Source organism: Melanerpes formicivorus, unplaced genomic scaffold, assembly GCF_026170545.1.
Source record: "Melanerpes formicivorus ecotype bairdi unplaced genomic scaffold, bMelFor1.0.p_v2 SCAF_32, whole genome shotgun sequence".
Taxonomy (NCBI): Eukaryota; Metazoa; Chordata; class Aves; order Piciformes; family Picidae; genus Melanerpes; species Melanerpes formicivorus.
In genome coordinates this window covers 5,533,931-5,561,363 of record NW_027142384.1, presented here as the reverse complement: position 1 = coordinate 5,561,363, position 27,433 = coordinate 5,533,931, and the positions used below count along the sequence as shown (strand labels likewise).

General features: G+C 40.5%; 1 protein-coding gene across 1 annotated transcript; it reads right to left on the bottom strand.

The window, feature by feature from the left end:
• Positions 1-2,318: 2,318 nt before the first annotated feature.
• Positions 2,319-19,757, bottom strand: HHLA1 (HHLA1 neighbor of OC90). Its single transcript, XM_068155436.1, has 15 exons — positions 19,650-19,757; positions 18,146-18,202; positions 16,508-16,588; positions 15,968-16,051; positions 15,779-15,862; positions 14,323-14,406; positions 13,625-13,681; positions 13,432-13,518; positions 12,634-12,726; positions 11,383-11,568; positions 10,693-10,764; positions 10,461-10,532; positions 3,023-3,179; positions 2,583-2,665; positions 2,319-2,362 (listed from the first exon to the last, which is right to left on the bottom strand). The coding sequence occupies exons 1-15, from the start codon at positions 19,726-19,728 to the stop codon at positions 2,319-2,321; spliced, it is 1,320 nt and encodes a 439-aa protein (XP_068011537.1). The 5' UTR covers positions 19,729-19,757.
• Between the last annotated feature and the right edge of the window lie 7,676 nt (positions 19,758-27,433).

The following is a 27,433-nucleotide window of genomic DNA, read 5'->3' as shown; positions in this document are numbered from 1 at the left end:
CAGTAGATTTACAATCATTTTGTGTTTAATCCAGTGACAGGAAAACATCATACAGCAGCCTGGCGTGCCTGGTAAATTAAGTAAAATATTATGCAGAATTATGCAGATATTGTAAAAGATAAATGAAGAGGCATTCTGGGATTACTTCTATTGAGCCCAGTTAATCTGTAAGTCATGATATTACTTTGCTTCACACTACAGTCACAGTTTACCCTATGTTTAAAATGATGTCTAAGTCAAGCATGGAGTTTTTTACAAGACAAGTTTACAACCTGTTGTCTCAGATCTTTTACCTGTACTTTAGTCTCCAACTCCACAGTCCCAAATAGCCTACTCTACATTGTCTTTCTGATTCCTGTTTTACGGAATACATGTAGAAAGGCTTACCTTGAGGGAGGCTATTCAAAAGCAGTTGGATGAAGAACAAATGGATTTCAAGCAAGTCAGCACTAAGTTATTTATACTCACTTGGATATATACCTCACCCATGTGATCACTTCCTTTATCAAACCCAGTTCAATATTTATTAATTAATTCTTCCATGAAATTCCTTAGAGTCATTATGCCCACAGCGTGTCCCAGTAACATAGCTCCAGCCATGTAAAGGATCTATACTGAGAAGTCTGTTCTGCAGGTGCATTCACTGTATAGTAACTTTCCCTAATCCTCTTGGCTGTAATTAAATAACAATCATCTCCTTGTTATTAATCACTGACAAAATCTCTGGGGCATCTGAATGTGGCCTTAATAGCCTAGCAAGAGGCACCGTTCAGTGATGAAAGATGAGTGAAAATTTATACAGCTTTCAACACTGGTATTCCTCGGGGTTTAGAAATCTGCTCTCATCTATCCACAGTGGCTGTGATCCAAAGCTGAGTGAAATCCAGGGGAAGGTTGAGCCAATGAGCTTTGGGAAGGCTTCTCCTGATCGAGAAGGTGCACTTTCTGCTGGGGCCAGATGCATCTACCCTTCAAAGATGCCATCAACAAAGGCAAACAGTCCACCGAGTTCTAGCACAGAGCAGTGACAAATTGGGAATTGCAGCAAAGCGTGAGCTGCAAAAATATTTTTGTGAACAAAAAGCTCTACCAAAGCCCTCTGAATTACATTGTTTTCAGAAAGCCTTTGACACTGTCTCCCACGAGGTACTCTTAGACAAGCCGTTGATATATGAGCTGGAGGAGCCCAATGACAGCCTGAAAACTGGCTGAATGGTGAGGCCTAGAGGGTGGTTGTTTGCAGCGCCGTGTCTAGTTGGAGGCCAGTGACTAGTGGTGTACTCCAGCTGTCCATAGTGGGTTCAGTCTCATTTACCAGCTTCATTATCTGCATGCTGGGGCAGAGTGTACCCTCAGCCAGTTTTCACTTTTCTTCTGGGTAATCCAAACAGTAGATCTTAAACAACTCTGACAAGTTTGTCATTTGGAACACCTACTATTAATCCCTTCTCAGCTCCTTTGAGAAGACACCCATAACTGTGTGATACATTCTAACTCTTTCCCCATGAACACAGTTAGGTAGTAGCTCCCAGGCTTTCCCAAGACCTAAAAAAATGGATACAGCTGCTACCTACCTCCAGTGTTGGGACTTGTCTCAGCCTCACCCTGTCACTGTAGAGAAGTTTGCACTCTGTCAAGGGACTTGTATTCCTGCAGAAATGTCTTATGCACACACACACATGTCCTTTATCATGTAGATCAGCAGTGGATCAAAATACGGGATCATGCAATTTGTTTCATTACTCCATTTTAGTGCTGCCTTTTAATTCACCAGAGATGTATATAAGAAAGGAGATGAATCTTGGCGAGTTGATGCCAATATATCACTCAATAAGTAACATTCTTTTGGCCAAGTTCTGCACTAGGTGAGTTGCTGAAGTAATGGTAGACTCTTGATTTGGAATAAAGGATAATCTGCATGCATTTAACACTAGGAAAATCCTTCTTCTCTTCAGTATTTTATGCTTCTTTTAAATTATTTTATATTTGTTAATTTTGATGACTGTATTATAATTGTAAATAAAAGCAGAAAAGCTATTTCCATTCACTAGCCAACCATACAAGTACACTTCATAAAATATGATTTTTAAAAGTCTTTCAATGCTTTTATTGCAGTTGCATCACTTACAAAATGCATCTGTTTTTACACATTATTTTTACAATGCCTTGGAGAAAGACACATTTCTAAGTCAACATCTGGTTAATAGCTTGTCATTGCAGTTGACATGTTGCATCCTGATTTTTACACTGAGAAATGAAGGAGGCAACTAATAAAACTGCCACAGATCTTCCAATTTGCAGTAGAATTCTTCAGTGCTCTAGAGCGACGCACAGATATTTTTAAGGCATTTTTGTTTTAATGCTGAAAGAACAACAAAAAAAGCCTGTCATTAGAGGAGGAAAATGCTAAAAACATAAATGAAAGTTATATGATAAGTTGGGGTTTTTTTAATCCCTCAAAAACATTATGAGATGAAATAGCTATCTGATGAAAGATAGTTAATGCTCTTGTGGAAATCTGAACCTTTTTGTTATGCATTCCTAATATGGTATATAAAGATATAAAGAGAAAATCTACTTACTGTAAGAGTAAGCAACTCTTTTGACTCTTTCACAGACATAACTTGCATTATTCAAGAACCAGGAATAGTATTCAACACAGTACCTGTAGTGAGGAGAGTAGTAGCTTGTTGCCTTTCATAAGCACAGCTGTACGGATATCGTACTGCTAATAATGAGCATGGAAATAAAAAGCTAGGTTGCAACCTCAATGGTGCTATTAGATATTATTATTAGATACTTAGAAAAATTCAGCTCAGTTTTATTCACTTTGTTAGAATACTGGAAACCAGACCAGGCATTGATTAGTGCACTGAAGACCTATTTGGGTCTCAGCCAGTAACCACAGACTCTTAAAAATGAGCATTAGTGACTGCAAATTGTCATTTTAAAAGAGCCTGATGGAGCATTTTAAACAGAGAGAGAGAGAGAGAGAGAGAGAGAGAGAAATGCCAAGTTTTACCTCATAGATTCCTTCCTGGAATATCTTCTCTGACCAACACAAAGACATAGCTGAAAAAACCTACACAGCTCCATCACACAGGGATTGATCTTTTGAACTATAAGAGTGACAGGAGGTGAGGTCACACGGGACTCTTTGAGGATCGCTTGTGGACACCCTAGGGAAAAATGCAACTTTGAACTTGCTGAAATGCTTGTTCCAATGATTTTTCTTGCAAAAAACCCATACCTGGACTATGAGAAATATGCAGATTAATAATTTGTAGAGATCTTAAAATCAAATATGATTGAGGCATATAATTGAAAGGAAACAGCACACAGCCTGGCATTTACTTGTATGAAAGCACAAATATTCTGTTCTATTATTATTTAGCAACATTAGTTAGTTACTTAAATCCACTTCTCTTTCATTTATCACAAATGCAAGGAACAACTCTAAAGATGCAACTTGTTGCTGTTGCCTTTAGGTTAAGGCTCAGTAGCCACTGAAGCATCAGTGTAAAGCAAGACAAAGAACGGCACTGTAAGTTTATTTGGTTTGATCTTTTCTATATGCATATGCTACTTCAATGAAAAAAAATTACCTCTAGCTCCACAAATGTCCTTTGACCCACCTTCTAAACATGAATCCTAGATTAAATATGACTGAGCTACTAAACAAACAGCCTCTTAATGTTCTTATCATCACATTTTTTTCACCTTGTTAGCAAACTAAACTTCATTCGTGCAGGGGTTATGACTTCCTGTCAGTTTTCCCCTTCTTGCATCTAGTAGTTTGAATAATCAACTAAATTCAGACCAGTTTTTAGGGATGGGTTAAGAACCTCTGGATAAATACATTCCCACAGGTTTTGTGAAAACTGACAAATAACTAGAGGAACCAAGAATAATTTCTTCATTTTATTATTTGTTTGCCAGAAGCCAGTTCATTAACTACTGTTTTTTTCCTTCAAGAGACTACCATGATACTATTTTAACTTAGGAAGAATGCAGAGAAATGATGTACCTGGGGGTGAACTCCCCCTATCCCTCTTTTGAGTCAACTGAAAGGAAAAATATCTAGTTTATACTATTCATTGAAGCTTCTACAGTCAGCAGCAAGAGATAAACATTTGCACATCAAATATTTCATCCTGACAGCAAATGCAGCTGCGCCCGACTGCAGAGAAAGCAGTACTACAGAATAGGTGATGGCAGTTTATGAAATAATCCTGAATTGCTATGCAATTTTTCTGTGACAATTACAATGTCTCTTCAGACTCTCTTTCTGTTATAGAAGAGAACATGAGGTGAAAACAGGAAATTGAGAAAAGGTAAGGGGAAATGGAAGCCTTTTCCAGGGCTTTCTGTTATATTAAAACCTAAATTCTGCCATAGTCTTTTCTTCCAAACCATTATCTGTCACACACCATATTGTACCTTAGCTAACAGTTGCATTACAATAGGTCAGAATTGAAGGACTTGATAGAAAATAAAAATGCAATTCTATAATTCTATGAATATATACAGTATGCTAAAAGGCATATTTAATTACAGGGCTCTAAGGAGGACATGCTGTGTCACTAGGACACTCTGGGTCACTGCAGTAAAGCCACCTGCCCTTCAGGGCATCACATCTGACTCCAAGGAGCTACATGCACACCTGTGTTTTCCCTTGCATAGAGCAATACTTCTACAGGAATGTCTCTACTATGCCACCACTCTGGAAAGTGAGGGACGTCCTTGTAAACACCGTGCTGGGGCTCTGAAGACCAGGGACCAACCTGTTAGAGGGCACATTTTGCATGACATGACTGTCCCACTCACATGCATCTCTATTGGTGTAGAGGAGCCTGAATGCAGAGAGGAGGTAGCTGCAGTGTGATTGTCAACTGGCTTTTCTGTTTGTGTAACTAGCAGCAGATTTGGCTGTGTGCAGATAAACTGCCTTACCTGCAGAGGATAATCCCCTCAGACAGTGTAATTGCATTTCCAGGTTCACATGTCCCACATGCTTTATAGATTTGGGCCATCTTATGTCATGTGATAGGAGAGGTTACAGAGGTTAACTGTGAACTAATGAAGTTCTGTTGAAATAAGCTTGAGCTGTCTAATGCTGACAAGAAATTTAATATAAAATGGCATTCATGGGCAGGAGGAAAATAAAGGCACTGCCAACCTGAAAGAGAACACTATGAAACTATTTCTCTTCTGCCAGTGCTTGCCCAAAGTAGCAGGTATCACGGAGGAGTATCAGGCAGATGTTTGCAGCTTCCAAACTCAAGGGCTAATTCAAAAGCTAGTTGTGTGTCGAAAGCACTACACAAATATCAGGCACAATTAGTCAGGGATGGGCAAGAGTGAGTCCTCTTTCTCTTTGGAAAATGTCACAAGGCTTTGTCCACTTCATAGAATTTGACACACTGATTTATTTATTTTTTTTCCCCACTTGACAGCAATTAAAAATTAATGATTTAGGGCTTTAATAAACATTCTTCGTGTTAATAACTAAACATCAGAGCATGTGGCAATGAGGCTTTAATATAAGATATCCATGCAAAAGGATGCAAAAGTTACTGTGAATAATTAAAACTTGCTAAAGGCCACACTCCAAGGAATCTTAAAGCCTCCACTCAAGTGGGTACTCGCTATCCTGTCTAACAGGTGTAATTGCTTTACTCAAGCTTTGTGTTTTGCCAGCAGAAATTCAGCTTTATCTAAATGTAAATTGAATGACTGCAATTTCAATTAGAGTTCATCTATGTGGGAAAGACAAATCAAACAAAGAAGCCGAAAGTTAAACAAATTACTTGGTTTTCATGTTTGACAATCGCTTCATTTTAAATGAATGCTGTGTTTACAGAATGCTGCATTTATTTAATGCTGAAAAGCTATTTCAATTAATGCTGTGCTTAATTTTGTTTGGATTGGATAGCATGCTCACATTATATCACTGAAATTAAAATTTCCAGTGTTCACAGCAATGTTTGTGGTTTGCTTTTTTTTTAATCCCTTCTGCAATAAATTTCTTCTGTGAAATGAGAGTTTTGTATTCAATTCCTAAGTTCCTAGAGCTTTGGATTGAAATTTTAATAAAATAGAAGCAGGCATTTATTTCAGGAGTTTCTTTCTAAGAATTTTCTTTTCTATGAATTGAATCAGTCAAAAGAGGCCAGACAATACAGGAACCACAGATTCTCTGTGCAGATCTTTGCTGTTGTCTGTTTGAAATGACTATGTTACTGTCACAGGCAGATAAGTGACCAGCTCTTGCTGCAGTAAACAGACTTCTCCTTTATTAATACAGTATCACATCCCTCTGACACTGAGATTAAATTTTGACTTCAGCAAAAAGAAATGCTATGGCTACTGTGAATAATTATGACTTAAAATCTCCCTCCCTGCATGATCTAATACACACACTTGTGATTGCCTGTTGGAATGGGCTGCCCAAGGAGGTGGTGGACTCACCATCACTGGAGGTGTTCAGGAGAAGACTTGACAGGGTGCTTGGTTGCATGGTTTAGTTGATTAGGTGGTGTTGGATGATAGGTTGGACACGATGATCTGGAAAGTCTCTTCCAACCTGGTTTATTCTAATCTATTCTACTTCTTGGCATAATGTCTCAGTCTTCAGGGCATGCTGGGTGCCCTTTGTTGTTTTGCAGACCCACTGTTTGATTTTTTTTCCCCAAATATATGATTGTTATATGCAGGCAGACAGCATTTTGTGACTCCATTCCCTGATCTCACTGAAATCCATGTTTCCCAGCTTTCTCAGAACAGGCTGGCTCCCACTTCTAGGTCTCCAATATCTGTAGTGTGCACACCAAACAGCAATGGCAAATGAACAAACACTATGGACCGGGCACACAAGTCTAGTCACTTCCATTTGACTGGCTGTAACTTAATCCTCAAGGAGAAGTCACCCAAAGACGACAAGACATGATGAGACCTTTGGGTTGGTGCAGATTTTTGGTAGGTGTTAATTACCAGAACATATTACTGTGCCCTCAGTCAAGGCAAGGAAGCCTAGTTTATCTCAAATTCTGCTTTTAACACCACCAAGAGTGTCGTACTATATGACATTGGCATTTTTTTTCTCCATGCAATAAATATATGTCTTGAGACATGAGAGGAGAACTCCAGTATTTCAATCTCTTTAAAGAGTAGTAAATCGAGATAAAGATTAAAAAATAAAGATAAAATATATAATATTTGGGGTTTTTTTAACCTCCATGATTCAAAAAGCTTCTTAACATCCAGAATTGCTCCTTGACTCAGTCCCAGTGAGTCTTGATCACTTGATCCTCTTGTCAAACTGTATTTCCTGTTCAGCATTTTATCACTGATAACAATATTCATTTCTGAAAGTAGGTGCCCCACCGAGTTGTATACTCTCAACTGCTTTCTTTTCTAACAGACTGAGTTAATGCTTTCTTTTAAGAAACTTATGACAATAAATCCAACATACACTGATAAACTCAGCCAACCAGAAGAGGGCTGGCAGCTATGGAAAAACCTGGTTAGAATCAGCAAAAGCTACAAAAAAGTAACAGCACAGAATCCTGATCTTGGATTGCTGCTGTAGGCAACAACAGCAAAATTAAAGGAAAAAGCAAATGATGCCAAAACTGTAGGACGCTACTGCTCAGCTACTATGTGGTTATTCTCAGAGACAGAAAAATTGAAGATTTGTGAAAGAACCTTTCTGACTCAGACATATTTACCTCCCCCAGAAAACCCCAAACCTTTACAGACAAATAAAGTCTTGCTGGAATTCGGCAATGATACAAGGGAAGTCCATATTGAAAATACCATTAGAAATGGTGTTATTAGCAAGGAATTCAGGGAATTCAGAACATGGATTTTAATACCAAAATGAAGACCTGGGGGATTGTCTTTATGGAACCAGGGAGCTGGCTGCATCCCCAATGCTCTGAGTCATCTCCACTAGCAGAGGAGGACCATATGACTGCAGTTTCCCTTGAAAAAAAACTGCTGGTGATGATCAGCTTTCCACTTTGCCTCTCCTGTTTTGACAGGCTGTCAGCACCAGTTTAATATCAAAGCATCCACATCAGCAGCATTCACATCAAAGACCCATTATTTCCTTTGACAATTCCAGAGTGGTGCAATTTATTTTGCCATGTTTCCTATTAATCCATCACAACTCCTATAATATTATATGGTTGGGTTTTTTTTTTGCTCTTCTTGCCTGCCATCCTTCAGAAATTGCAAACCTTTATTTCATCATATTGATTTTTCTCTTATATTTTTTACATGTCCAAACAGATCTTTGAAAAAGTATTATTTGACTAGCATTTTAGTTCTTTAGATTCCTCTGCTTCTACCTGTAGTATTAAGTCAAATAATACTGAATATTCCCAAAATGTAGTCCTCTATATTTGCACCACCCAGCATCTATGCTTCTCTTAGACAGTTGACAAACAGTTGAGGGACAGATTTACAGAATTCCCTCTGGCAGTCCTCACCACCCAGCAAGAGATGTGCTCCCATTCATTTGTAGTACCCACAGAATCAGTTTCAGCAGGGAGACCAATAGCACTCTCTTGCCAGATCATCCCATGAGCTCCTATTCCCATCACAGCTCCACGCAGCCAAACTGGCAGGACATAGTCTTAAACCCAGGAAACCTTGAAATGGAGCCACCTGCTTATTCTGAAAAAAGTAGGGACCATTGTTTACCTTTCTAGTCTTAGGCTGAACACAGTTATTGCCCCAGTGTCGTACACTAGGATTTTCCACACGGACCTCAGTGGTAGCTATTAAATTTCTCTTCTTGAAAAGATTATGCTGCATGAAAGAGCAGACTATTACAGCTCCCATCTGGAATACAGGCACACAGATTTTACCTGGATCCTAGGATCAACAGTCTGGATTTTTCTCCAGTATGAAATCATAATAGTATCAATGTGCTTTCCATATAAGTATCAGTGCTGGAACATGTACACCAACATACTCCTCAAATTTGCTTCCTTAACTAGCATGGTAGGAAACACACAATTAGGGACTATGCCATACATGCAGCTTCAGCTGTACTTTGTTGCACTGCAGCTAGTCAGGTGACTGGGTTTCCAGTGTGACCACTGGGAACAAGGGCATGAGACAGGGTGGAAGGATCCCAATGGTCCTGAAAATGTCTACAGGATTTTGCCTAGTTGTAAGCGTCCCTGATGCCAGTACCTAGAGCTGAACTAGTTGTATTCAGTTCTCAAGACCTGAATTTGTAGCTGAGATTTATTCCACATTGTAGCCCTGAGTACTGCTCCTGGTTTGCAAATTTGTGCAGATGCACACATCCAGCAGCCAAAGCAAATGCTGGGCTCTCCCAGAGTTCATATTCTCCACCAGGTATTGAATCAAGTCCTGTTTTCCAAAGCACGTAATCTCTTACTAAAAAAATTATCTGTAAATAGAAATGTATTGCTAATGTGAACATAAGATATTTATGAGTGGAGTGGCACGTCATCTTACATTAACTCTTAATTTCTAACTATTGTGGTGTTAAGAGGAAGAAAAGCCTCCTGAAAATGTAGTTCATAACAATCCTTTTTTAGCTGAAGAGGAATTTTGTAGCACTGCAAACTCAGGGCAGTTCTGGAGATTTCATGTGTCACGGACTGACTTAATAGTATATTTATTTCAATAGGGAGATTTAATTAATGATATTTTAATTTGAAATGAATGAAATTTAAGACCCTGCAATAATCAATCCATGCAAAAAAAAATACACAGAGTTTACCTATTTTCATTCCATCAGCAAAGCAGAATTTACATTTTGCCTGTATGATTGTGCATGAAGCTGTCACAGAATCACAGAATCACCGACGTTGGAAGAGACCTCAAAGATCAAGTCCAACCTGTCACCACAGACCTCATAAATAAACCATGGCACCCCATGGCACCAAGTGCCATGTCCAATCCCCTCTTGAACACCTCCAGGGATGGTGACTCCACCACCTCCCTGGGCAGACCATTCCAATGGCTAACAACTCTCTCTGTGAAGAACTTTCTCCTCATCTCCAGCCTAAACTTCCCCGGCACAGTTTGAGGCTGTGTCCTCTTGTTCTGGTGCTGGTTGCCTGGGAGAAGAGACCAACCCCCTCCTGCTTACAATCTCCTTTCAGGTAGTTGTAGAGAGCGATAAAGTCTCCCCTGAGCCTCCTCTTCCCCAGGCTAAGCAATCCCAGCTCCCTCAGCCTCTCCTCATAGGGCTTGTGCTTGGGGTCTCTCCCCAGCCTCATTGCTCTTCTCTGGACACGTTCAATAGTCTCAATGTCCTTCTTAAACTGAGGGGCCCAGAACTGGACACAGACATTTTAGATGTTTTAGGTACCTAAGATACCATATCAATTAAATGCACATTATTTCTGCATGCACACTGATACACTTTCAAACACACTTCTGGTTTTGCTGCACAAGATGCAGCTACTTACGGGTAGCTGAGTAAAGTTTCAGTGACACACCAGGCTTGTGTGGTGGCAAAGGAAGTACTGAGGAAGACAAACCTAGGGGAAAAAGAATATAACTATAGACCACTAATAAGCACTTCCATAGATATTGATGTATGCATGCATTCTACATTTACAGCTCTTTCTATAGATCTTATTTTGTATTTCATAAATGTGCCAATTGCCATGCTCTGTTATTATCTCAGACCCATCTCACCTGGCTCTGTTTGCATCACTTTGCTGCTTTCTTGAGGAGACATTGTCTGCATCCAAAACATGTCCATGTCAGCTATGGGAACAGAAAGATACATGCTTCATGTCATTCAAGATATTTTTTTATATCTGTCTAGTGAGAAGAATTGCTATAGCTGAGACAGCTCAACAGCCAGAGTCCCAATATTTCCCTCACCTAATATTTCCAGTGTCGTATAAAAATGTCAAGATGAAATAAGAAGGATGAAATTGTGCTTTGCTAGATCTTAAGGAGACTGAGGGCTAAGGAAGTGTAAGATTTGAAGAATATATGTTTCCTGGAGACCAAGAGAAGCAGCTCTGTATTGTCTTTCCACAGATTCTCTCACAAAATCTGGAGTTAATCTGTGTCAGCAGTGTCCATGAAAAGCAAGACTTCGCTTTTTTCCCCCCCAAAGTATATGAAACTACAAGATGGGCCCTGCAACCGGTGGTTTGTTTTTGTGTTGCTTTGTTTGTTTGGATTTTGTTGGTTTATTTGTTGGGTTTTGATTTTTGTTTTTTTTTTCTTACAGTAAGAAATCGACTCACTAGTGACCTAGAGTGGGTGTCCCTGAAGGGCCTCCCAGCCTCCACCGCAAAAGATGCAGTTTCAGCTTTTGTCCAGATCCCCCCGCTAGCAGGGTAAAACAGCATCACTCCTTGCCACACTCACTGGTGCTGGGCTGCAGGGCTGGCGACAGGGCTAAGCTCCTCCCAGCAGTTGGAGGGGGTATGGCTGTGCCTCCTGGTCTGGAATCATCCACTTGCGGTGATCCTTTTGCTCCCGCTGTCTTTGGCCATGCCGAGAACCTCGTGGTGGGGATTTCCTCCTTTTTCTGGACAAGAGGGATCCTGGTAGCTGGAGAAGCAGGAGAGGCAGAAACAGGAGGAGGGCACCAGCAATGTGCTGTGGATGCTGGTGCCCCATGGCAGCAATGAGCACATCACACAAGCAGGCATTAATGTTAAAAACACACCCTTGAAATCTCATCTACCTCTTGAGTGCCTCCCTGGTAGGTGAGTGGCTACCTCTCAGTGTCATTAAAAATACAGAAACATAGGGAGTGTCAATAATACTTGAAACAGATAACATTGCAAGCTTTCATAAGCAAAACAAGAAACTGAAATGTTCCTGCAAAGTGGTGGTGTTTGGTTTTCTGCATAAATTATTTTTCATGTCCTAAAATGCTTCACTATAGAGGAAAGAAGTGGAAGCTCTTGTCTGTGTGAAGGAGAGCAGGCAGGTACTGGAGGGTAGAATCTGGATTTTGGGAACTGATGACATTTTGAAGCAGGAATGACAGTTTGGGCCAGAAGAAATGGAAAGGTCAGCATGTGGTTAAGCAAATCAGAGCTGACAAAAAGACAGCACACTGGCTAGGGAAAATGTAGACATTTTGTTGTGGAGGGTTGCAGCTGCAGTGACAAAGGTATGAAGTCAAGGTCTGAATTTCTTTTGGCTTCTGCTACACGCAAGCAAGTGTGAAGCCTTGCAAAATAAGGCAGACTAGCACTTTTCCATCATGTAGCCCTGCAGTGAAAATAAATGTAATTAAATGTATTAAATGATTGGCAATGAAAGATGGAGAAAAAGGAAGAAAGAAAAGGACAATAAAATGGAGAGGAAATAGTTGTTTGTTTTTTTTTTAAATTAATACCAACAACTATTTTTCTTCTTCTTTGCCTTTTTAGAAAATTCCTTTTTGTAATGAAAAGGATTTTCACACAATTTTTTCTATCCTTCCCCTATTCAGAGCAGTACTGACCTAGATGATCTCCTGTTGTTTTGGGCAAACTTCTATCTTACTCTGTAATTGCAGTACAGCATCATAGTACTGTGCAGAACTCCCCCCCGCCCCCCATGCTCACTTGTGAAGACATTAATCAAGGAGAATATAAATTAGGTCTGACAACTTTTGCTTACTTATTGAAGTCCACACATGTTCTGTCAATGCATCCAGTGTTTTGTTTGAGTCTTCCTGCAATTTCACGAACCTTGAAAACACCGAATCTGGGTCTTCGAGGTACAAGAAGATGGGGTTAGAATGCTCACCATCCATCACATGTTGTGTGATTAAAAGGAAGTAAATTAGGTTCTGATCTAACAGTTGTTGTCTTTTTAAATTAATGCCATTTTTCTAACAGCATCCTACAGGCTTCAGCATAGGTAATCTTGCCACTGCTTTCACTATCTTCCTGTTTCAGTCAAGTGTTGAAAATAGTCTTGGGCAGCAATGAGAGGTGAGCATCTGGAGTGCAGCTCAACCTGGGAAAGAAGTTTTGGGTGGAAAAGCCATGCAGCACACTTGCTGAATACATTCATGTCCTTTCTGAAGGCAGCTCTCATAAAGGCAGGAGGAAACGGATGCTGAGGGCTAAGGCCCGTACCCACTTAAATTAAGAGCATCAGGGAGCCTCCCCAGTCCAACACTGAATTCTGCAATAGTTCTCATCCCAGTCAGTTTTGTTTGTTCCTCAACTAGAAGACCTTGTAGCTAGCAATTTAAAAATTGGAAAACTTTACTTAGAATTATGATATTACAGAACACAAAGTAATATAAAACATTCCAATATAATGATAATAGAAACATATAATAAAAATGTCAACTAATATTTTAAGAAGTATTTGTACATTCTGAGGATGGAGCATTCATTGCAAGTGCTACTTGGATGTGGGTTTCATTGTTGTTGCTGCTTCTTTTATTCTCCAGGATATACTCACCCAGGTCAGAAGATGCATTGCTGGAAAATGTGTAATTAACAACAGGAGACTTTTCCAGTGTTTCCCAAAAGTCAGACAAATTTCTCCCTGCAAATAGAAGTGCTTACAAATATGGGGAAAGGCTCATTTCTGGTATGTCATTAATGAGAATATGGAGGGCAACATTTTGAGGTGAAATGGTTTTAACTTTTACCTGTCTGTCCTGTCATCACGCAAATGTAGATACAATCAGAATCATTGCTCTGACGCACTGAAAGGCAAAAAAATATGTAAACCAGGTCATTGTTACCAGTTTTCATTATATGATATTATCTTGAAGAGTTGAAAACACAAACACAAAATGGTATGCAGCTACTGTAGCTGGCCAAATATTTTCCTTCTGATCCGATTTCTGACAAATACCTTGAACCAGTTGCAAATACAAACGCTGTTTCCAGGGGAAATATTTCTATCTAATGAAAATTCTGAATTTCAAGTATTTGTACATTAAAACCCCAAAACAGCTTCTGAAAATAAAGCCCATAGTTATCTGTGAATCATAAGTCCCCCCAATATATATATATAATGATATTATAATATTATTTTATATTATTATAATATTATTATATTATATAATTATATTATAATAATATATAATAATAATTCAGCAATTTTTCAAGCACAATATAGCTGCTCACAGAGACATGTATGTCTCTGTATTACACATAGAAATGTTATGTGTGTATCTTGATCCTCTAAGGAGACTTTGTTTACGACTGCAGTCCACGCTTTGCAACTGAAATACTGCTTAGTAGGAGCAACAGGCTTTTAGGCATCTCTCTATGTTTGTTTCCATGCCAGAAGTCAGTCAGACAAATAAGACAACAGTAAATGTCAAAAAGAAATGCAGACCTGAGAGAATAGAACTGGATTTGAAAATCTCTGTGAGATAGCTGGTGGAGTTTCCAACAATATCAAGAAGCAAAGCTGTAAAATCTAGACAACAAAGTAGAGAGAGGTTATGATTGAGAAGACAAATTCTGCCATCTATGCTAAGCCAAAAGAAAATAATCACTTTTCTAAATGATCATAATTTGGGTATATCCTTGTATGTGACAATGTTTACAATATTTTAAAGTTTAAAATGCCCCTGTTGAAGGAGATCAGACTTAAGAAGCCACTGGAATACTCTGCAGAAGTATCTTCTCAAAGGCGATATCCAAAATAATACCAAATGTGCCTGAAAGTAAACTTCAGTGGAATTTATCTGTTCATGTGAACAATTGAAAATAACACTCTGCTTAGCCTGCTTAAATGTAGAAAGAGACCTAAAGCCTCTAGTTTTTGCTTGAGCTAACTTCCCTTCTGCCACATAGGACCTTCCAGGAGGCATCTGATTGTCTCTTCTGAGGTCTCCTTCAAACATAGCTATGCTGTTGTTGGCTCAAAAATGACTAATGATGGTGTGATGCTACAACTTTTTCATGAAGGTCTATAGCAGTAACAGGGAGTGACAAACATGAGCCCTATGTTGCATTCTGGATTTTTGCTGCTTGGGAGGATGCTCTAATCACCAAGATATTATGGATTTGGGACAGAAAGGCTTAAATATTGCCCTTTTCCTCCAAGGCATAGTGAGTCCTAATGCAGTAAGGCTTGTGAGATATGTGGTTCCAGAAAAAAACATGAGAGCCATTGTGGCTTGTATGTGGTCATCACACACATCTTAGAGGATATGGGTTCTGGTCCCTAGCTGTTGAGCTACTCTTGACATCTTACATTAACCACACATAGAATCCAAGCTCTCAGATCCATCCTGGAATGTTAAATACTATGAGATCAGGGTGGGAACGAAGTTTATAGGGGAAAGATTTGCCCCAAAGCATTTTCCACTCCATTAAACAGATGTATGAAAATGTTGGTTCTTGCTTTTTCACTCCTGTTAAGCTCAGTGAAGTTACTGGAGTCTACTGGTGTATAGAAGCCCTTATTCATCTCTGCTGATTATCTCAGAAGAGGGAAAAGACACTAAGACACTGTACCATGCATTGCCAGGTTGTTTCTCCTGTGCTGCTTTTTTGTATTCCAAAGAGAAAAGGGAGTCTTTTCCACTATAGAAACCATGATGGTCACCTGAATGATGGCTCCATCCCAGACTGTCTGGCTGGGTGCAATCATCTACAACTGAGTTCATTGAGTCTCCTCAAGGTTCAGAGCTTCCACTTGTCATGAGTTATGGCTGCTGACCTCAGTATGGCGATGCTACTCATAAGGATGAAGTCAGCAGAATTCAGGCTACAGCTTTCAACTCCAAAGAATATAATTCAGCTTAAGCACATAAAATTGCCAACCTCTTTTGTGTACCAACCTGTCAAGTCATTTGTCACGTTGTTCAAACAGTAGCAGTAATGCATAGGGAACTTGCCAGGGTCAACATTTTTCACATTAGAAACTGGAGAGAGAGATGGAGGGGGAAAAAAAAATGAATCATTGTCTGGGTGCACAGGGAGTGTGAGAGAAACTGCTCCTGTGTGGAGCAAGGCACTGAGGCACTCACTGTTATAAATGGTGACTGACACTTTGTGGAAAGCAAAGGAGCTGTAAGATGTGACACTCAGCAAAGAGAAGAGTTTTTTGGTACCTGCAGAAACACATGCCCTTGTAATTAGTGGTTGGAACAAATTACGAGAACAGCATGTTTTGACTCTACTAATTTAATTTCCGAAAGACTCCTGAGGTGCCTGAGACTCAATTTTTTCTCATTTCACTGAGGGTAGAATGATTTGTATTGCTTCTTCCTTTCATTTTATTTTTTGGTACTTTTTAAAATTCAAACCTACACTGGATTATAAAGTGCTTTCTGAAGGCATCCCAAACGTAATTATGTTGTGTCTATATATAAACACACACTAATTTCTGAATTCTTGGGGGCAGACAGCTATCTGCATTATAAATCCACAGGGCTCACATGCTCTTAGAATCAATTGTGGAGCAGATGCCCTGCATTTATGGCTCCTGCTGCTGATGCTGTTAGCCCTTTATCTCAGTGACTGCCGGGCTGACAGCCTGCATGACCTGCCCTGCCCTGTCCCATTACCTTTGAGGGCTGTGCTCAGCATACTATTCACCAGCTCTGTCAGGTTAATAGCAGCCAGATCCAGGGACTTTGCTGGCAGCTCTGCAAAAGAGGAGGACTCTGAGCAGCTAGCTGTGTGAGCATACATAGGGAAATAGCCATTAACCCCCTTATAGAAACATAAAATTACAGAATTATTAAGGTTGGATAAGACCTCTAAGATCATCATGTCCAACACTTCTTACGTACTGCAAAAATCTTGCAGAATGGGAAAAGTAGAATAGAATAGAGCAGAGCAGAGCAGGTTGGAAAAGACCTTTTTGATCATCGAGTCCAACCTATCATCCAACACTACCTAATCAACTAAACCATGGCACCAAGTGCCTCATCTAGTCTTTTCCTAAACACCTTCAGTGATGGTGACTCCACCACCTCCCTGGGCAGACCATTCCAATGGCCAATCACTCTTTCTATGATGAACTTCTTCCTAACATCCAGACTAAACCTCCTCTGGCACAGCTTGAGACTGTGTCCTCTTGTTCTGGTGCTGGTTGCCTCGAAGAAGAGACCAATCCCCACCTGGCTACAACCTCCCTTCAGGTAGTTGTAGGCAACAATAAGGTCTCCCCTGAGCCTTTTCTTCTCCAGGTTAAATGAGCAGTTATGTAGTGGAGTGCACTGAAAAGCCTGTGCTGGGAAAATAAAGATGCCAGGAGTGCAACGAAGAGCCCAAAACCAGCAATCTCAAGTGGGCAGAGAAATGGTAGGCTAAGATTTAGGTCAGGCTTTATGTCCCCTAGTCCCTTGAGCTTGCACCTGAGCACAGGCTGCTGGGTAACAGACAGGCCCAGTGGCTTGTTGCCCTCTCATGCTGGGCAGTGGGTATTTACTGCCAAAAGAACAGCAGATCTCTCCTGGCAGATCACAAATGGAGAAGAAAGTGCCTAAAAAAATGTTCTCCCTTCCCCAATGCTACATGGAACTGGGGTGAAAATACAGAATTTAATTTTTTTCAGTTGCCTTGGAGGCTATACTGCTATGGCAGAATAAATTGATGGTAGCTGAATCACACTTCTTCTTTTAATATGTTTTCTTCTTGTTGATGTTGCTTATTTATTTTTCCCCAGTCAAAATTTCCCAAGATGTTCTTTTGCTTCCCCCCCACAAAGCTGTGAAGAGGCAGAGCATTGTGTGTGAGGAGGAAGGTCTGTGTGTACTTGACAGAGAGAGGAAAAAAAAACAGACCAGGATGGAAAAAGCACAGAAAGCTGAGATGAGAGCAAAACCAAACTTGGAGAGAAATGCAATTTTACAATTACATTAGTATTATTTCTAACTAAATCATAACCAAGCTGCTGAAAGTAGGACTTGTCCACAGCATAGAAGAAAGTGAAGATTAAGAAAAGGAAGGAAGGAGCTGGGAAGGAATGAAAGGGGAAAGAAAAACCCACAACATTTTAGATTTCTTCAAGGACACAGGTTAAACTGACCAGGGACTTGGTTAAGCCCTGGATTGGGCAAAGAGCCCTTGCTCCCAATGGTGGGTCATCTTCTCACCCGTTGGAAGAGGGGTCAGTCCACTAACACTTCCATGCCCAACATGATACTTCCCATGCCCCTTAACACCCACACACAGACTCCTGACATACTGCTTGTTACCTGCTGTAGCCAGCACTGCCACTTGCTTCTCTCTCTTTTCTCTTCTTATGCATGAAGCTGTGAAGTGAAGAAAGAGACTGAGAAGCAATTTTCCCTGTTGAGATACTAAGCAGCTCTCTATTGAGGTCTCTCCCCTGGTTACTTTGCTGCTCTCATTCATTGTATGTCAGAAACTGATGGGCATAAGCGCTGCAAAGCAAGCCACCAAGTAGCCACAACAGCAGCTCATCTAGTGCCTGAGGGTAAGGATGCCTTAAAAGACTTATCAGGTCTTTCATATATCAGCTAAAGAAAGAAAGTAGGTTAAAGATCTGAGCTCACACCCTTAACTCAAGAATTAAAAAGAAAATAGTAGCAAAATGTTGTGAAGATATGCATTGGGCTTGCACACAACATTAACTGCAAGGTGCAGAGTATAGTAAGGAAGATCTAAGTAAACCTTCACAGGCTGTGTGTATGTTTGTTATTTAGGGCAAGCGTTTAATGGAGTACTGTTCTCAAGAGCTGTATTGCAGAAGGAATGAACAGCAATGTGCCCTTGTGGCCAAGAGGGTCAATGGTATCCTGACATGCATTGAAGCGTGTCTCCAGCAGATCAAGGAAGGTTTTCCTCCTCCTCCTCTACTCTGCCCTAGTGAGACCCCACCCGGAATATTGCATCCAATTTTGGGCTGCCCAGTTCAAGAGAGACAGGGATCTACATGAGAGTCTCCAAAAGAAGGCTACCAGGATGATGAAGGGACTGAAGCGCTGCCCTATAAAGAGAGGCTGAGAGCCCTGGGGCTGAAGAAAAGACTGAGAGGGGATTTAATAAATGTTTATAAACATCTGAGGGCTGGGTGTCAAGAGAGAGAGGACAGGCTCTTACTTGTACCCTGTGATAGGACAAGGGGTAATGGATATAAACTACAGCCCAGGAGGTTCCACCTCAACATGAAGAGGAACTTCACTGTGAAGGTGTCACAGCCCTGGAAAAGGCTCCCTGGAGAGGTGGTGGAGTCTCCTTCTCTGGAGACTTTCAGGACCTGTGTGGATGCATTCCTGTGAGACCACTACAGATTCTAAGGTCCTGCTATGGCAGGGGGGTTGTACTCAAAGACCTCCAGAGGTCTTTCAAACCCCTAACATCCTGTGAACTGAAAAAGAAAAGCCTATAGACAATGCAGGGTCATACAATGCCTGTCAGCTGTATTGGCAACCCTCACCCAGTATGAGCTAAACTTGGACTGCCAATCTAGGTGGTAGAAGCTCTTCTAACCCTTAACCCTCTTTCCACATAAACCCTTCTGACTCTAGATTTATGACACGGGACTTAAGAATAGACCTTTGCCAACATCTGGTCTACTCTGCTGCATAGCACCAGCCGTGGTGTTCCAGCCCATCAATTTTGCCTAAGCAGGGTGAAACAACCAAGCCTGCTACAGATGTGGGAATGAGGCTATGGGAGGAATTTGAACAAGACATCTGGCTTATTCCCTGGGAAGTATGGAAGCATCATCCTTACCAGTACTGAAAACCAGAAATAGGCACAGAAATCCCAGGCTCATCTTCACTGCCACATGCCAGCAGAAAAACTGCATCATGGACTCTGACTTCCAGCAGGTTTGGCTGCTCTAGGAGAAAGAAATACTGTTTTGATGGTGTTAGTTTGTGGTATTGCATGATTTTTGTCCAAGTCTTGTCTTGGAATGCTATGGCTATGAAATAAATGTTAGGTCTCTAGGACGTAGAGAAAAGATTGGCTGTGTAAATGGCAGAGAATCAGACATCATAGGATCAGTATATTCTGCATACATGTGGGCAGCAAGAGCTTTATATGTAACTCCTGCTTTTTGAGTCCTATATGACTAAGGCTTTGGTAGGACTTGGTAAGGTCATCCACAGAGTCTGCTTCTCTGGCAGGCTGACTTGTGCCCAAAGCACACTGACACATTAGATGCTTACATCCTTTCTGTTGAAACAAGATAAAATTTACTTATTCTATTTCAGACAGGATATCAGTCAAAGTCCTTTTCTGCAGAAACACTCTTTGCCCAGTCACCTCTAGTCTTTCTATGGTTAATTATTGTCACCAAGCTGCATCCTGTGCTGCTTTACCTAGTTGCTTGGGAGGGATAAATGGTCCTCTGTCTTTGAGACAATGAGCCCCTTTCCAGGTTTCAAACATTTAATTAAAAGGGGCTAGGAAAAGAAAAAAAAAGGAAGGAAAGGTCTTGCTTCTTTCTGCATTCTGCCCTGTTTCTGTAATATGTGTGCACACCAAATAGCTCTGCAGCTAGCAGAAAATGAAGGAGTGTATGACAATTCATTAAAAAAAGTCCAACAATTTTTTCCCCTATCCTCTCTTAGTGGCTAATCTTGTGAGTACACAGGAAACCATTATCTTGAAGATAATACTGTTTGATTCACAAACTATTATCACAGTGTTTAAAATGTTTCTCATATTTAATGTGTACTAGAGAATTCACATGTTCTGAAAATGGCTAATTTGTGCTGAGCAGTTCTAAAGAGACACTTTCCAGGGATGATGAAATGATACCAAACACTTCTGTTGGAAATATCTGCGACTGCTCATCTGATTAGCCTAAAGCATTTAAGTGACAGCTCTGCTACTTCAAACAAAGCTGTGAGAGGCTTTTTAGATAGTTCATCCTATCTATTCAGTTCATCTGCCTAATCCTTTTTATTTAACTCCAAGCCTGTACTCATCCTTGGTTTCTGCACAGTACGTGCAGAAGAGTAGGGCTGAGGCAGAGAGAACACCACGGCCAAATCTTACTCCCCAGATTTCATACTCCATCACCTTTCTGGGAGCTGGACTAATTATTCATGGACTGATTCCAGTGTCCTGTGGACTAGTCTAGCATCAAATATCTGAAACTTGGCTCTTCATGCCACAAGATTTGGGATATGACCAACAACTAGAATACAGACTATGAGTGTATTGTTGGCATGACAATCTGTCAAGGCCATCCTTACTTTCACTATCAGGTATTAGGAAACTTACTGGGACTTGTAATGACTTATTTTATGGACCTGTGGACACATTAGTTAGAGGATATAGAAACTGTATGATGCTAGCTCAAGTCTGCTAGCATGCTCGTGTAATGAAAACAGAGGTGATGTCTGCACTGAAGTCAGTATAAAAACTAATCCACATTTATGGATTCTGCTCAAGGTTATGGTGTTTTTCTCCTCTTTGGTTTGACTGTATGAAAAGAAGAAGAGTTAATGAATGATACTTGTCAATGGTGCTGAGTTTGAAGAACTGATGTTCCATAAAGGTGTGGGGAGGTGGATGTTGGGGAAAGCAGGATCTGTGGTCAGCTGGTGTTATGGGATGGAGAGCTGGGAAGTTATGTCAAGGGAAGATTAGTATCTACCTATGCCTTGCAGCAGGGGGGCTACAGCGGCTGCTGCACCTAGTCAATAAAGTGTCCTGCTAAGGAGGAACTCTTTTAATGTAACTTCATGAATTTTTATTCCTGTACTATGAGATGTGGCTGCTTCTAACTCTGGAAGATCTACATTAGAATGACCCATGCTTCATGATGATAATTCAGTTTTTATGGGCCACAGATCACCCCCTGACCAAGTTTCTTATGACCTGTTCCCTGCACAGAGTGTGTGATCAGGCTGCATGGCCAGTGATGTCTCTGTCTACATTGATCTTAGGGAAATCAACCTGAAGCATGGCCAAAAGCAGTGTTGGCACCAAATTGTCCCTGTAGCATAAGGCTAGTCGTACCTGGGGGGTCTGTGCTGTTCAGGCAGCCAAAAGAGCCCAAATCTCTGTCCTTCATGAAAATTTTGGCTGTGTGGAAAGCAAGAGACTCAGACCTAGGATGTGAGAGGAATTTGGGCTCTCCTGCATCACCACTGAATCATGCTTGGACTAATTCAGAAATCCTTAGTAAGTGCATTCTACAGCTGTTCAACCAGCACAGCTGTTCTATAGAGCTTCACAAGTAGAAGGGCTGATAGACTGGACAATTTGTTGTCAGCAATCTAACTTTATTACTGATTTACTTAAACTGGCCCACAGCTGTTCATGATAACAGACTACAGCAGGGACTAGAGAAAGCACATTCCCAAGAGATAGAGAAGAGGCAGCAAGATTGACACCTGAAGGCACTGTCCTACCAAAGTACCTTAGGAGAATGAGAAAGGAAAAGAAATGAAGAGCAGCTGCAAATCAGAAACAAACTTGAAAGAGAGTGAAATACAAAATTATGCTTGGAAGATGCTTTCTTGCTCATCTGAATTTGCAGCTCAAGCTGTCCTCTCTGCTGGGCTGCTCCTCCATGCTAACACACACAATTTGATCCTCATATAATGCTGATTTACCACAGAAATTCAGAGCAGGCATCAGCATGGCCATAGCATCCCACATTTAACTGAGGTGTGATTACACACTACAGACTCAAAGTATCTAATGACTGTGACAACATGCACACATAACCTGGAAGGACTGACCATAAGAAGACAAATCCTGTTCTAACCTGTAGTACAGACATTTTAAATAATGTTTGTATAAACTGAATGGAAAGGCTTGGTTGTTTGTTTTTTTTTTTTCCATGGGAAGTTTTGTTTTGCCTGAATGCCAGATTTAGCACTGTGGTGGTCTCTGCCCAGGTCAAGATGCTTAAAAGGAAATTTCAGAGAAATCTCAATGCTAAGAGCATTGTTCTAGAAGGGGCTGCTCTTACTTGTCAACTGGTAGAGAATGATTTACATTTGAAGCATTAGAGTTTAGCTGCTTTCCAGAATCTTTTCCCAGTATTAACTCTCTGAGCCTTTATGCTAATTAACTTCTAAAGCCATCTGTGGCAAATACTCCTAGATCTTCTGCCTAAAATATCTTCTCCCTCAACAACATCAATATTACTCGTAACAACTCTTATAAGTCATGTTTGTGTTACTCTGGTTGTCTGATGATAACTAATTTTTATCTATCAGAGACAAGTATTTACTACTTTGCAGCTGCATCTTTTGTGTTTGTCAGTGTGACACTGCTGTGCTGACTAAAATACAGTCAGGTTGCAAATACTAAACCTTCATTGTACTCCAGCTCAAAATCACCAATTTCCATTTTAAAACATAGTGTTAGTCACAGGCACTACAAGCACAGGTGCTGCAAAACCATCCCATAAAATGCCTCTCAGTGGATATTTTCCTGCCAGACATTTGTCTGATACAGGTCAAGGCTTTAGTAACAAGTTCTCTTTCACCTCTGCTGGATATGATAATCCTTCTGTATTTATTTTAAGCTGAATGATACTGGTAAAATTAATTTTACTTAGAACTGTTGATCCAGAGTTCTTTGAACTTCTGAATTGAAGATTTTAATCCACTTCAGATTACCTTTACACAGTCACGAAGATCTCTTATTAAACAACTCTGTTCGTCTAGATTAACAGCAATCTTTAATCAACATGTTTATTAAGCTATGTTTCATTACAATTCATTTTAATGGGGCAGGAAACCATGAGGTCTGAATTGCTTGCATTTTCTTGTACAGAGTACAACCAAATGTTTCGTTTTCCTGTGTCTTTGTGTTAAACGGAGCAGAACAGAAGTTAAGAGACCAACTAAATTAAAAGGAAAAAGAAAAAAAAAGGAGGAAAGTCCTTGAGTTTTAATTTCCTTACCTTCATTCAGCTCCAACATCTAAAGGTCATGTCTCATTTTAAGCACACCGTGATACACCAGGTCTAAAGAAATACTGCACATTAATATGAAAACATGCCCCTGTTACAATGAAGGGTGCAATTGAACTGCTACAGCTACTTCCTAAGTTCAGGTTTATTTGTATGAGAATTTAACAAAATGTAACAAATATGCTTTAAACACTACTCTATTTCATTTGCTACATTTTCACTGAGCATTAATAGCACAATTGATACGGTTTCCTCCAAAGTACATGTGAATCCAGCGAGGTCTGGAATGGTTGATATCAACTTACCTGATTTCTCTTGACAGAGATGATTATCTTCAGAGCCTATATAAAACTGAAGGTTATTGCCAAGTCCTAATAATCACTTCATGAAAGACTTTGACTAGACAGGCTTGATAATCTTTCTTTAAAATCCTGTGAAAATTGTTATCCTAATCCCAGAAGGGCTAACCAGAGGTAACACAATCATAAGCACACAAAGTGCCTGTTGAATCCTGCATGGAAAGGCTCTGTGACAGGCCAGGTGAGGGCTGGAGGCTCCTTTTGGCAGTAATGACTGCAACTGCTGAGCAAAAAGGACTTTTTTCCCCCTCTTTTTAAAGGCACAGCTCATCTTACTGCAATTAGGCCAATGCCACCTTTGGTTGTGAGAAGTAGGCCAGGGTAAGCCCCTTTGGTAAAGCTTTGGTTATCCTTAGAGAGAGAATTTAAACAGGGAGGCACTGTTGAGATGATGGTGAAGAAATCTGAAGTTTGTCTTAAAGGTAGAAAACCAAAAGGAACAAAATGACTGATAAAATAGATAGTCATCTGGCTTGTGGTTAAGTGGCAAAGAAGGAAGAGTTAATCACAATGATGCAGGACAACTTCAGTGATGAAAAGCAATGTTTATAGCATTACCCAAGAGACAACTGCTAATAGAAGCAGTGGGTGAAATTCTGCTCCCATTTACTCCTGTGGACTGCAAGCAATTCCTCTGAAATCAGTGAGTTTAGATGCAACTACGTTAAAAGCAAATACTCATCTGTTCATATGGAGTTTTATCATATGCCACCAAACACCTCAGTGTGTGAATTAGTTCAAAACTCTGTAGCAATTAGAGGCACCCTGAAAAGATTCACAGCTGGTCCATGAAATAAAAGTACTTTAAGGATCTGCCCAAAACCTCAAGAGAGAAATGTTCTAACTCCTGTTTGAAAGGGAAAGAATAATGAGGAAGTGGTAGACTGGATTCACAGGATGGTTGTATACAAACTATCTGTTTGGAATAGTCTCTAGCCTCTCTGTTTCCAAACATGTCTTAGAAAACATTGCAGCTTCTGGTCAGGAGCACTCTGGGATTGTCCTTTCAATGCCATGGTCCTACCAATACTATGGATATTTGGACCACAGGGGTTCCCAGCATCACTGAATTTATTATTTTAGATGCTGCCTGGTAACTAGTGTGTCATTAGGCTTGCTTTACTGTCACTTGTCTCTGTTTAGTTCTATCGTCCCTGTCTTGCACTTTCCCCAGTTAATGCAAAGCAAGCTGTGATGTTAACCAAAGAAGGAAGAAATGTGTTGCAACAGATAAAACACTGCAACCTGCCAACCTGTCAGATAGGAGAGAGTGACTTTCCTGGTTTCAGATTTTAATCATCTCCTTTGGGGATTCTGATTTACCACAGAAAGCTATTTAGGGGATCATGTAATGTGTTGTGGTAGGCTGTGTTTGCCTGTTCTGCAGCCCTGCCATCACAAAGAACTTCACATGATGGAAGGTAACTGCAGCCACATTGAACAGTTAAAGCTGGTGAATATGGCCCTTCCATACATGTGCACATGCATGCACAATCTTAACTTTGTTTTCTTTCCCTCTTCCTCTCATGAAAAAACATTATCCATTAGAATATTTCATCTAAAATTACCTGGTTCTGTATGGAAGTCACTGGGGTGATAAAAGGAAATGTTTCATGACTCATGAAACTGCAGCTTGAGGAATATGGAAGCATATTTTCTTTGACAAGACTTACCTTTACTGATTTAATTATCAGTTGCTCAATATCTCATTAAATACTGGGATGAAAGTCCTCTCTGTAACCACCAACAAAACCAGGTATGGCCAGGGAAATGTGTGCTGGGATGAGTTCCAGCTGTTTGATGTTTGGCTATGAGGATAATTTGACTTTCAGCAGGTTTTGCCTCATGCTGGGTCTCTGTAATTTTAACTTTCTTCAGCTGCAGAGCAATGCTCAGGTGACTGGGGAGGGGGCTATTGTTCAGCCCCAGCTTTGACTCCTGGGGACAATGCTATGTTCTCACTCAGAGCATCATTCTGGGCAAGTCACTTTCTCAGGAGTATAGTCTTTACACACCTTCTTTTTCCATCATCTCTTTGTGACAACCCTGTATCCATAACCACCATCCCAGCATCCAGAACAATAAAAGCACACATTTTGATGCCTTCTTAGTAACACAGTATAGGTACATAATTCATATAAATTACTGAGTAAATGCATTCAGTTGCTGAAGGCTACACAGGGTAAGTCCCTGCTAATGCAATTAAATAAGCATGCTTTCAAGCCAAATGCCTGTGACATCTGAAAGAGAGAGGACAATATGGCATGAAGTTCTGGTGAGGAGGGAGAAAACAAAATCTGCATGTTGGTGCTTTATTTCCCTGTGTTCTGAGAACACAGTGCAGAAGCAATTCACTGCTTCTTCCTGGTGTCTTTTTTTCTTACACATTTTAAGCACACCCTTCTACGCAGCAGCTGCAATATGCATGAGTGACTGCAAGGGCTTCAGCCATATGTTCTTGTGACCTGTGCCAGGGTCAGCAGCCAGTATTCTCTCCCACCCTCTCTGTCTCAGCCTGTCAGTGTTTTCAGGTGTGGCTACCTACCACTCTGGCTGAATAATAACCCATCTGTGCCATAAAAGATGATCTGAGGTACATGGAATACAGCAGTACATAAAGCCTCTTGCAAATCTACCTCTCTTATATGCCTCTTAGTACAGCACATCTGTTTGCACCTCTGCCATCAGAGGCTAAGATGCAATGGAGATGGAAGCACTGGTTTAAAAAAAATAAAAATAAAGAGAGCAAAGAAGCAAAATTAATCCAAACTTGTCTGAGAAGATTGAAGTAGTGAGGTGGGCTTTAAACTGAGGGGCTCGAAGTGATGGGTCCAGCGATGTTTTGGGGAAAGGTGATGTTTCACATGCTCTCTCCCTGTCTCATTCAGGACAGCTACCTTTCACCATTTTCTCTGAACGGGTTGGATGGAACTCATCCCATCTTGTTCAGCAATCTAAAAGATATGTTTTTATCCAAGCTGGTCATCTTCATCTCTTTAGTTAAGAAAGACACCAGTTAGAGACAGGCATCATCTGAGAGAGGGATTCTGGGTCATTTGATGTAGGAGTGATTGGACCATGCTCTGAAAAGTGCTGATTTTCCTTCCCCAAAAGGGGCCTGGGGCCTAACAAGAACAGAAACTCCTATCTTCAACTTGATATTGATCTATTACTTGACTTGTAACTCAGAGAAATCAAGTCATGCTCAGCCAAACAGGCTGCGCAAATGTTCCTCTCCTTCCATACTCACCAATCCTTGGCTCCTCTGA

Excerpts from the sequence above, each read along its gene's own strand:
- HHLA1 (XM_068155436.1), bottom strand. The coding sequence starts at position 19,728 with ATGATGCAGTTTTTCTGCTGGCATGTGGCAGTGAAGATGAGCCTGGGA. Across the intron at positions 10,765-11,382 it reads AGCCCTGCAGCCCAGCACCA|CTGACATGGACATGTTTTGG; the intron begins GTGAGTGTGGCA and ends CTGTTCCCATAG. Across the intron at positions 3,180-10,460 it reads GAAACTTTACTCAGCTACCC|GGTGTCCACAAGCGATCCTC; the intron begins GTAAGTAGCTGC and ends ATTTTTCCCTAG.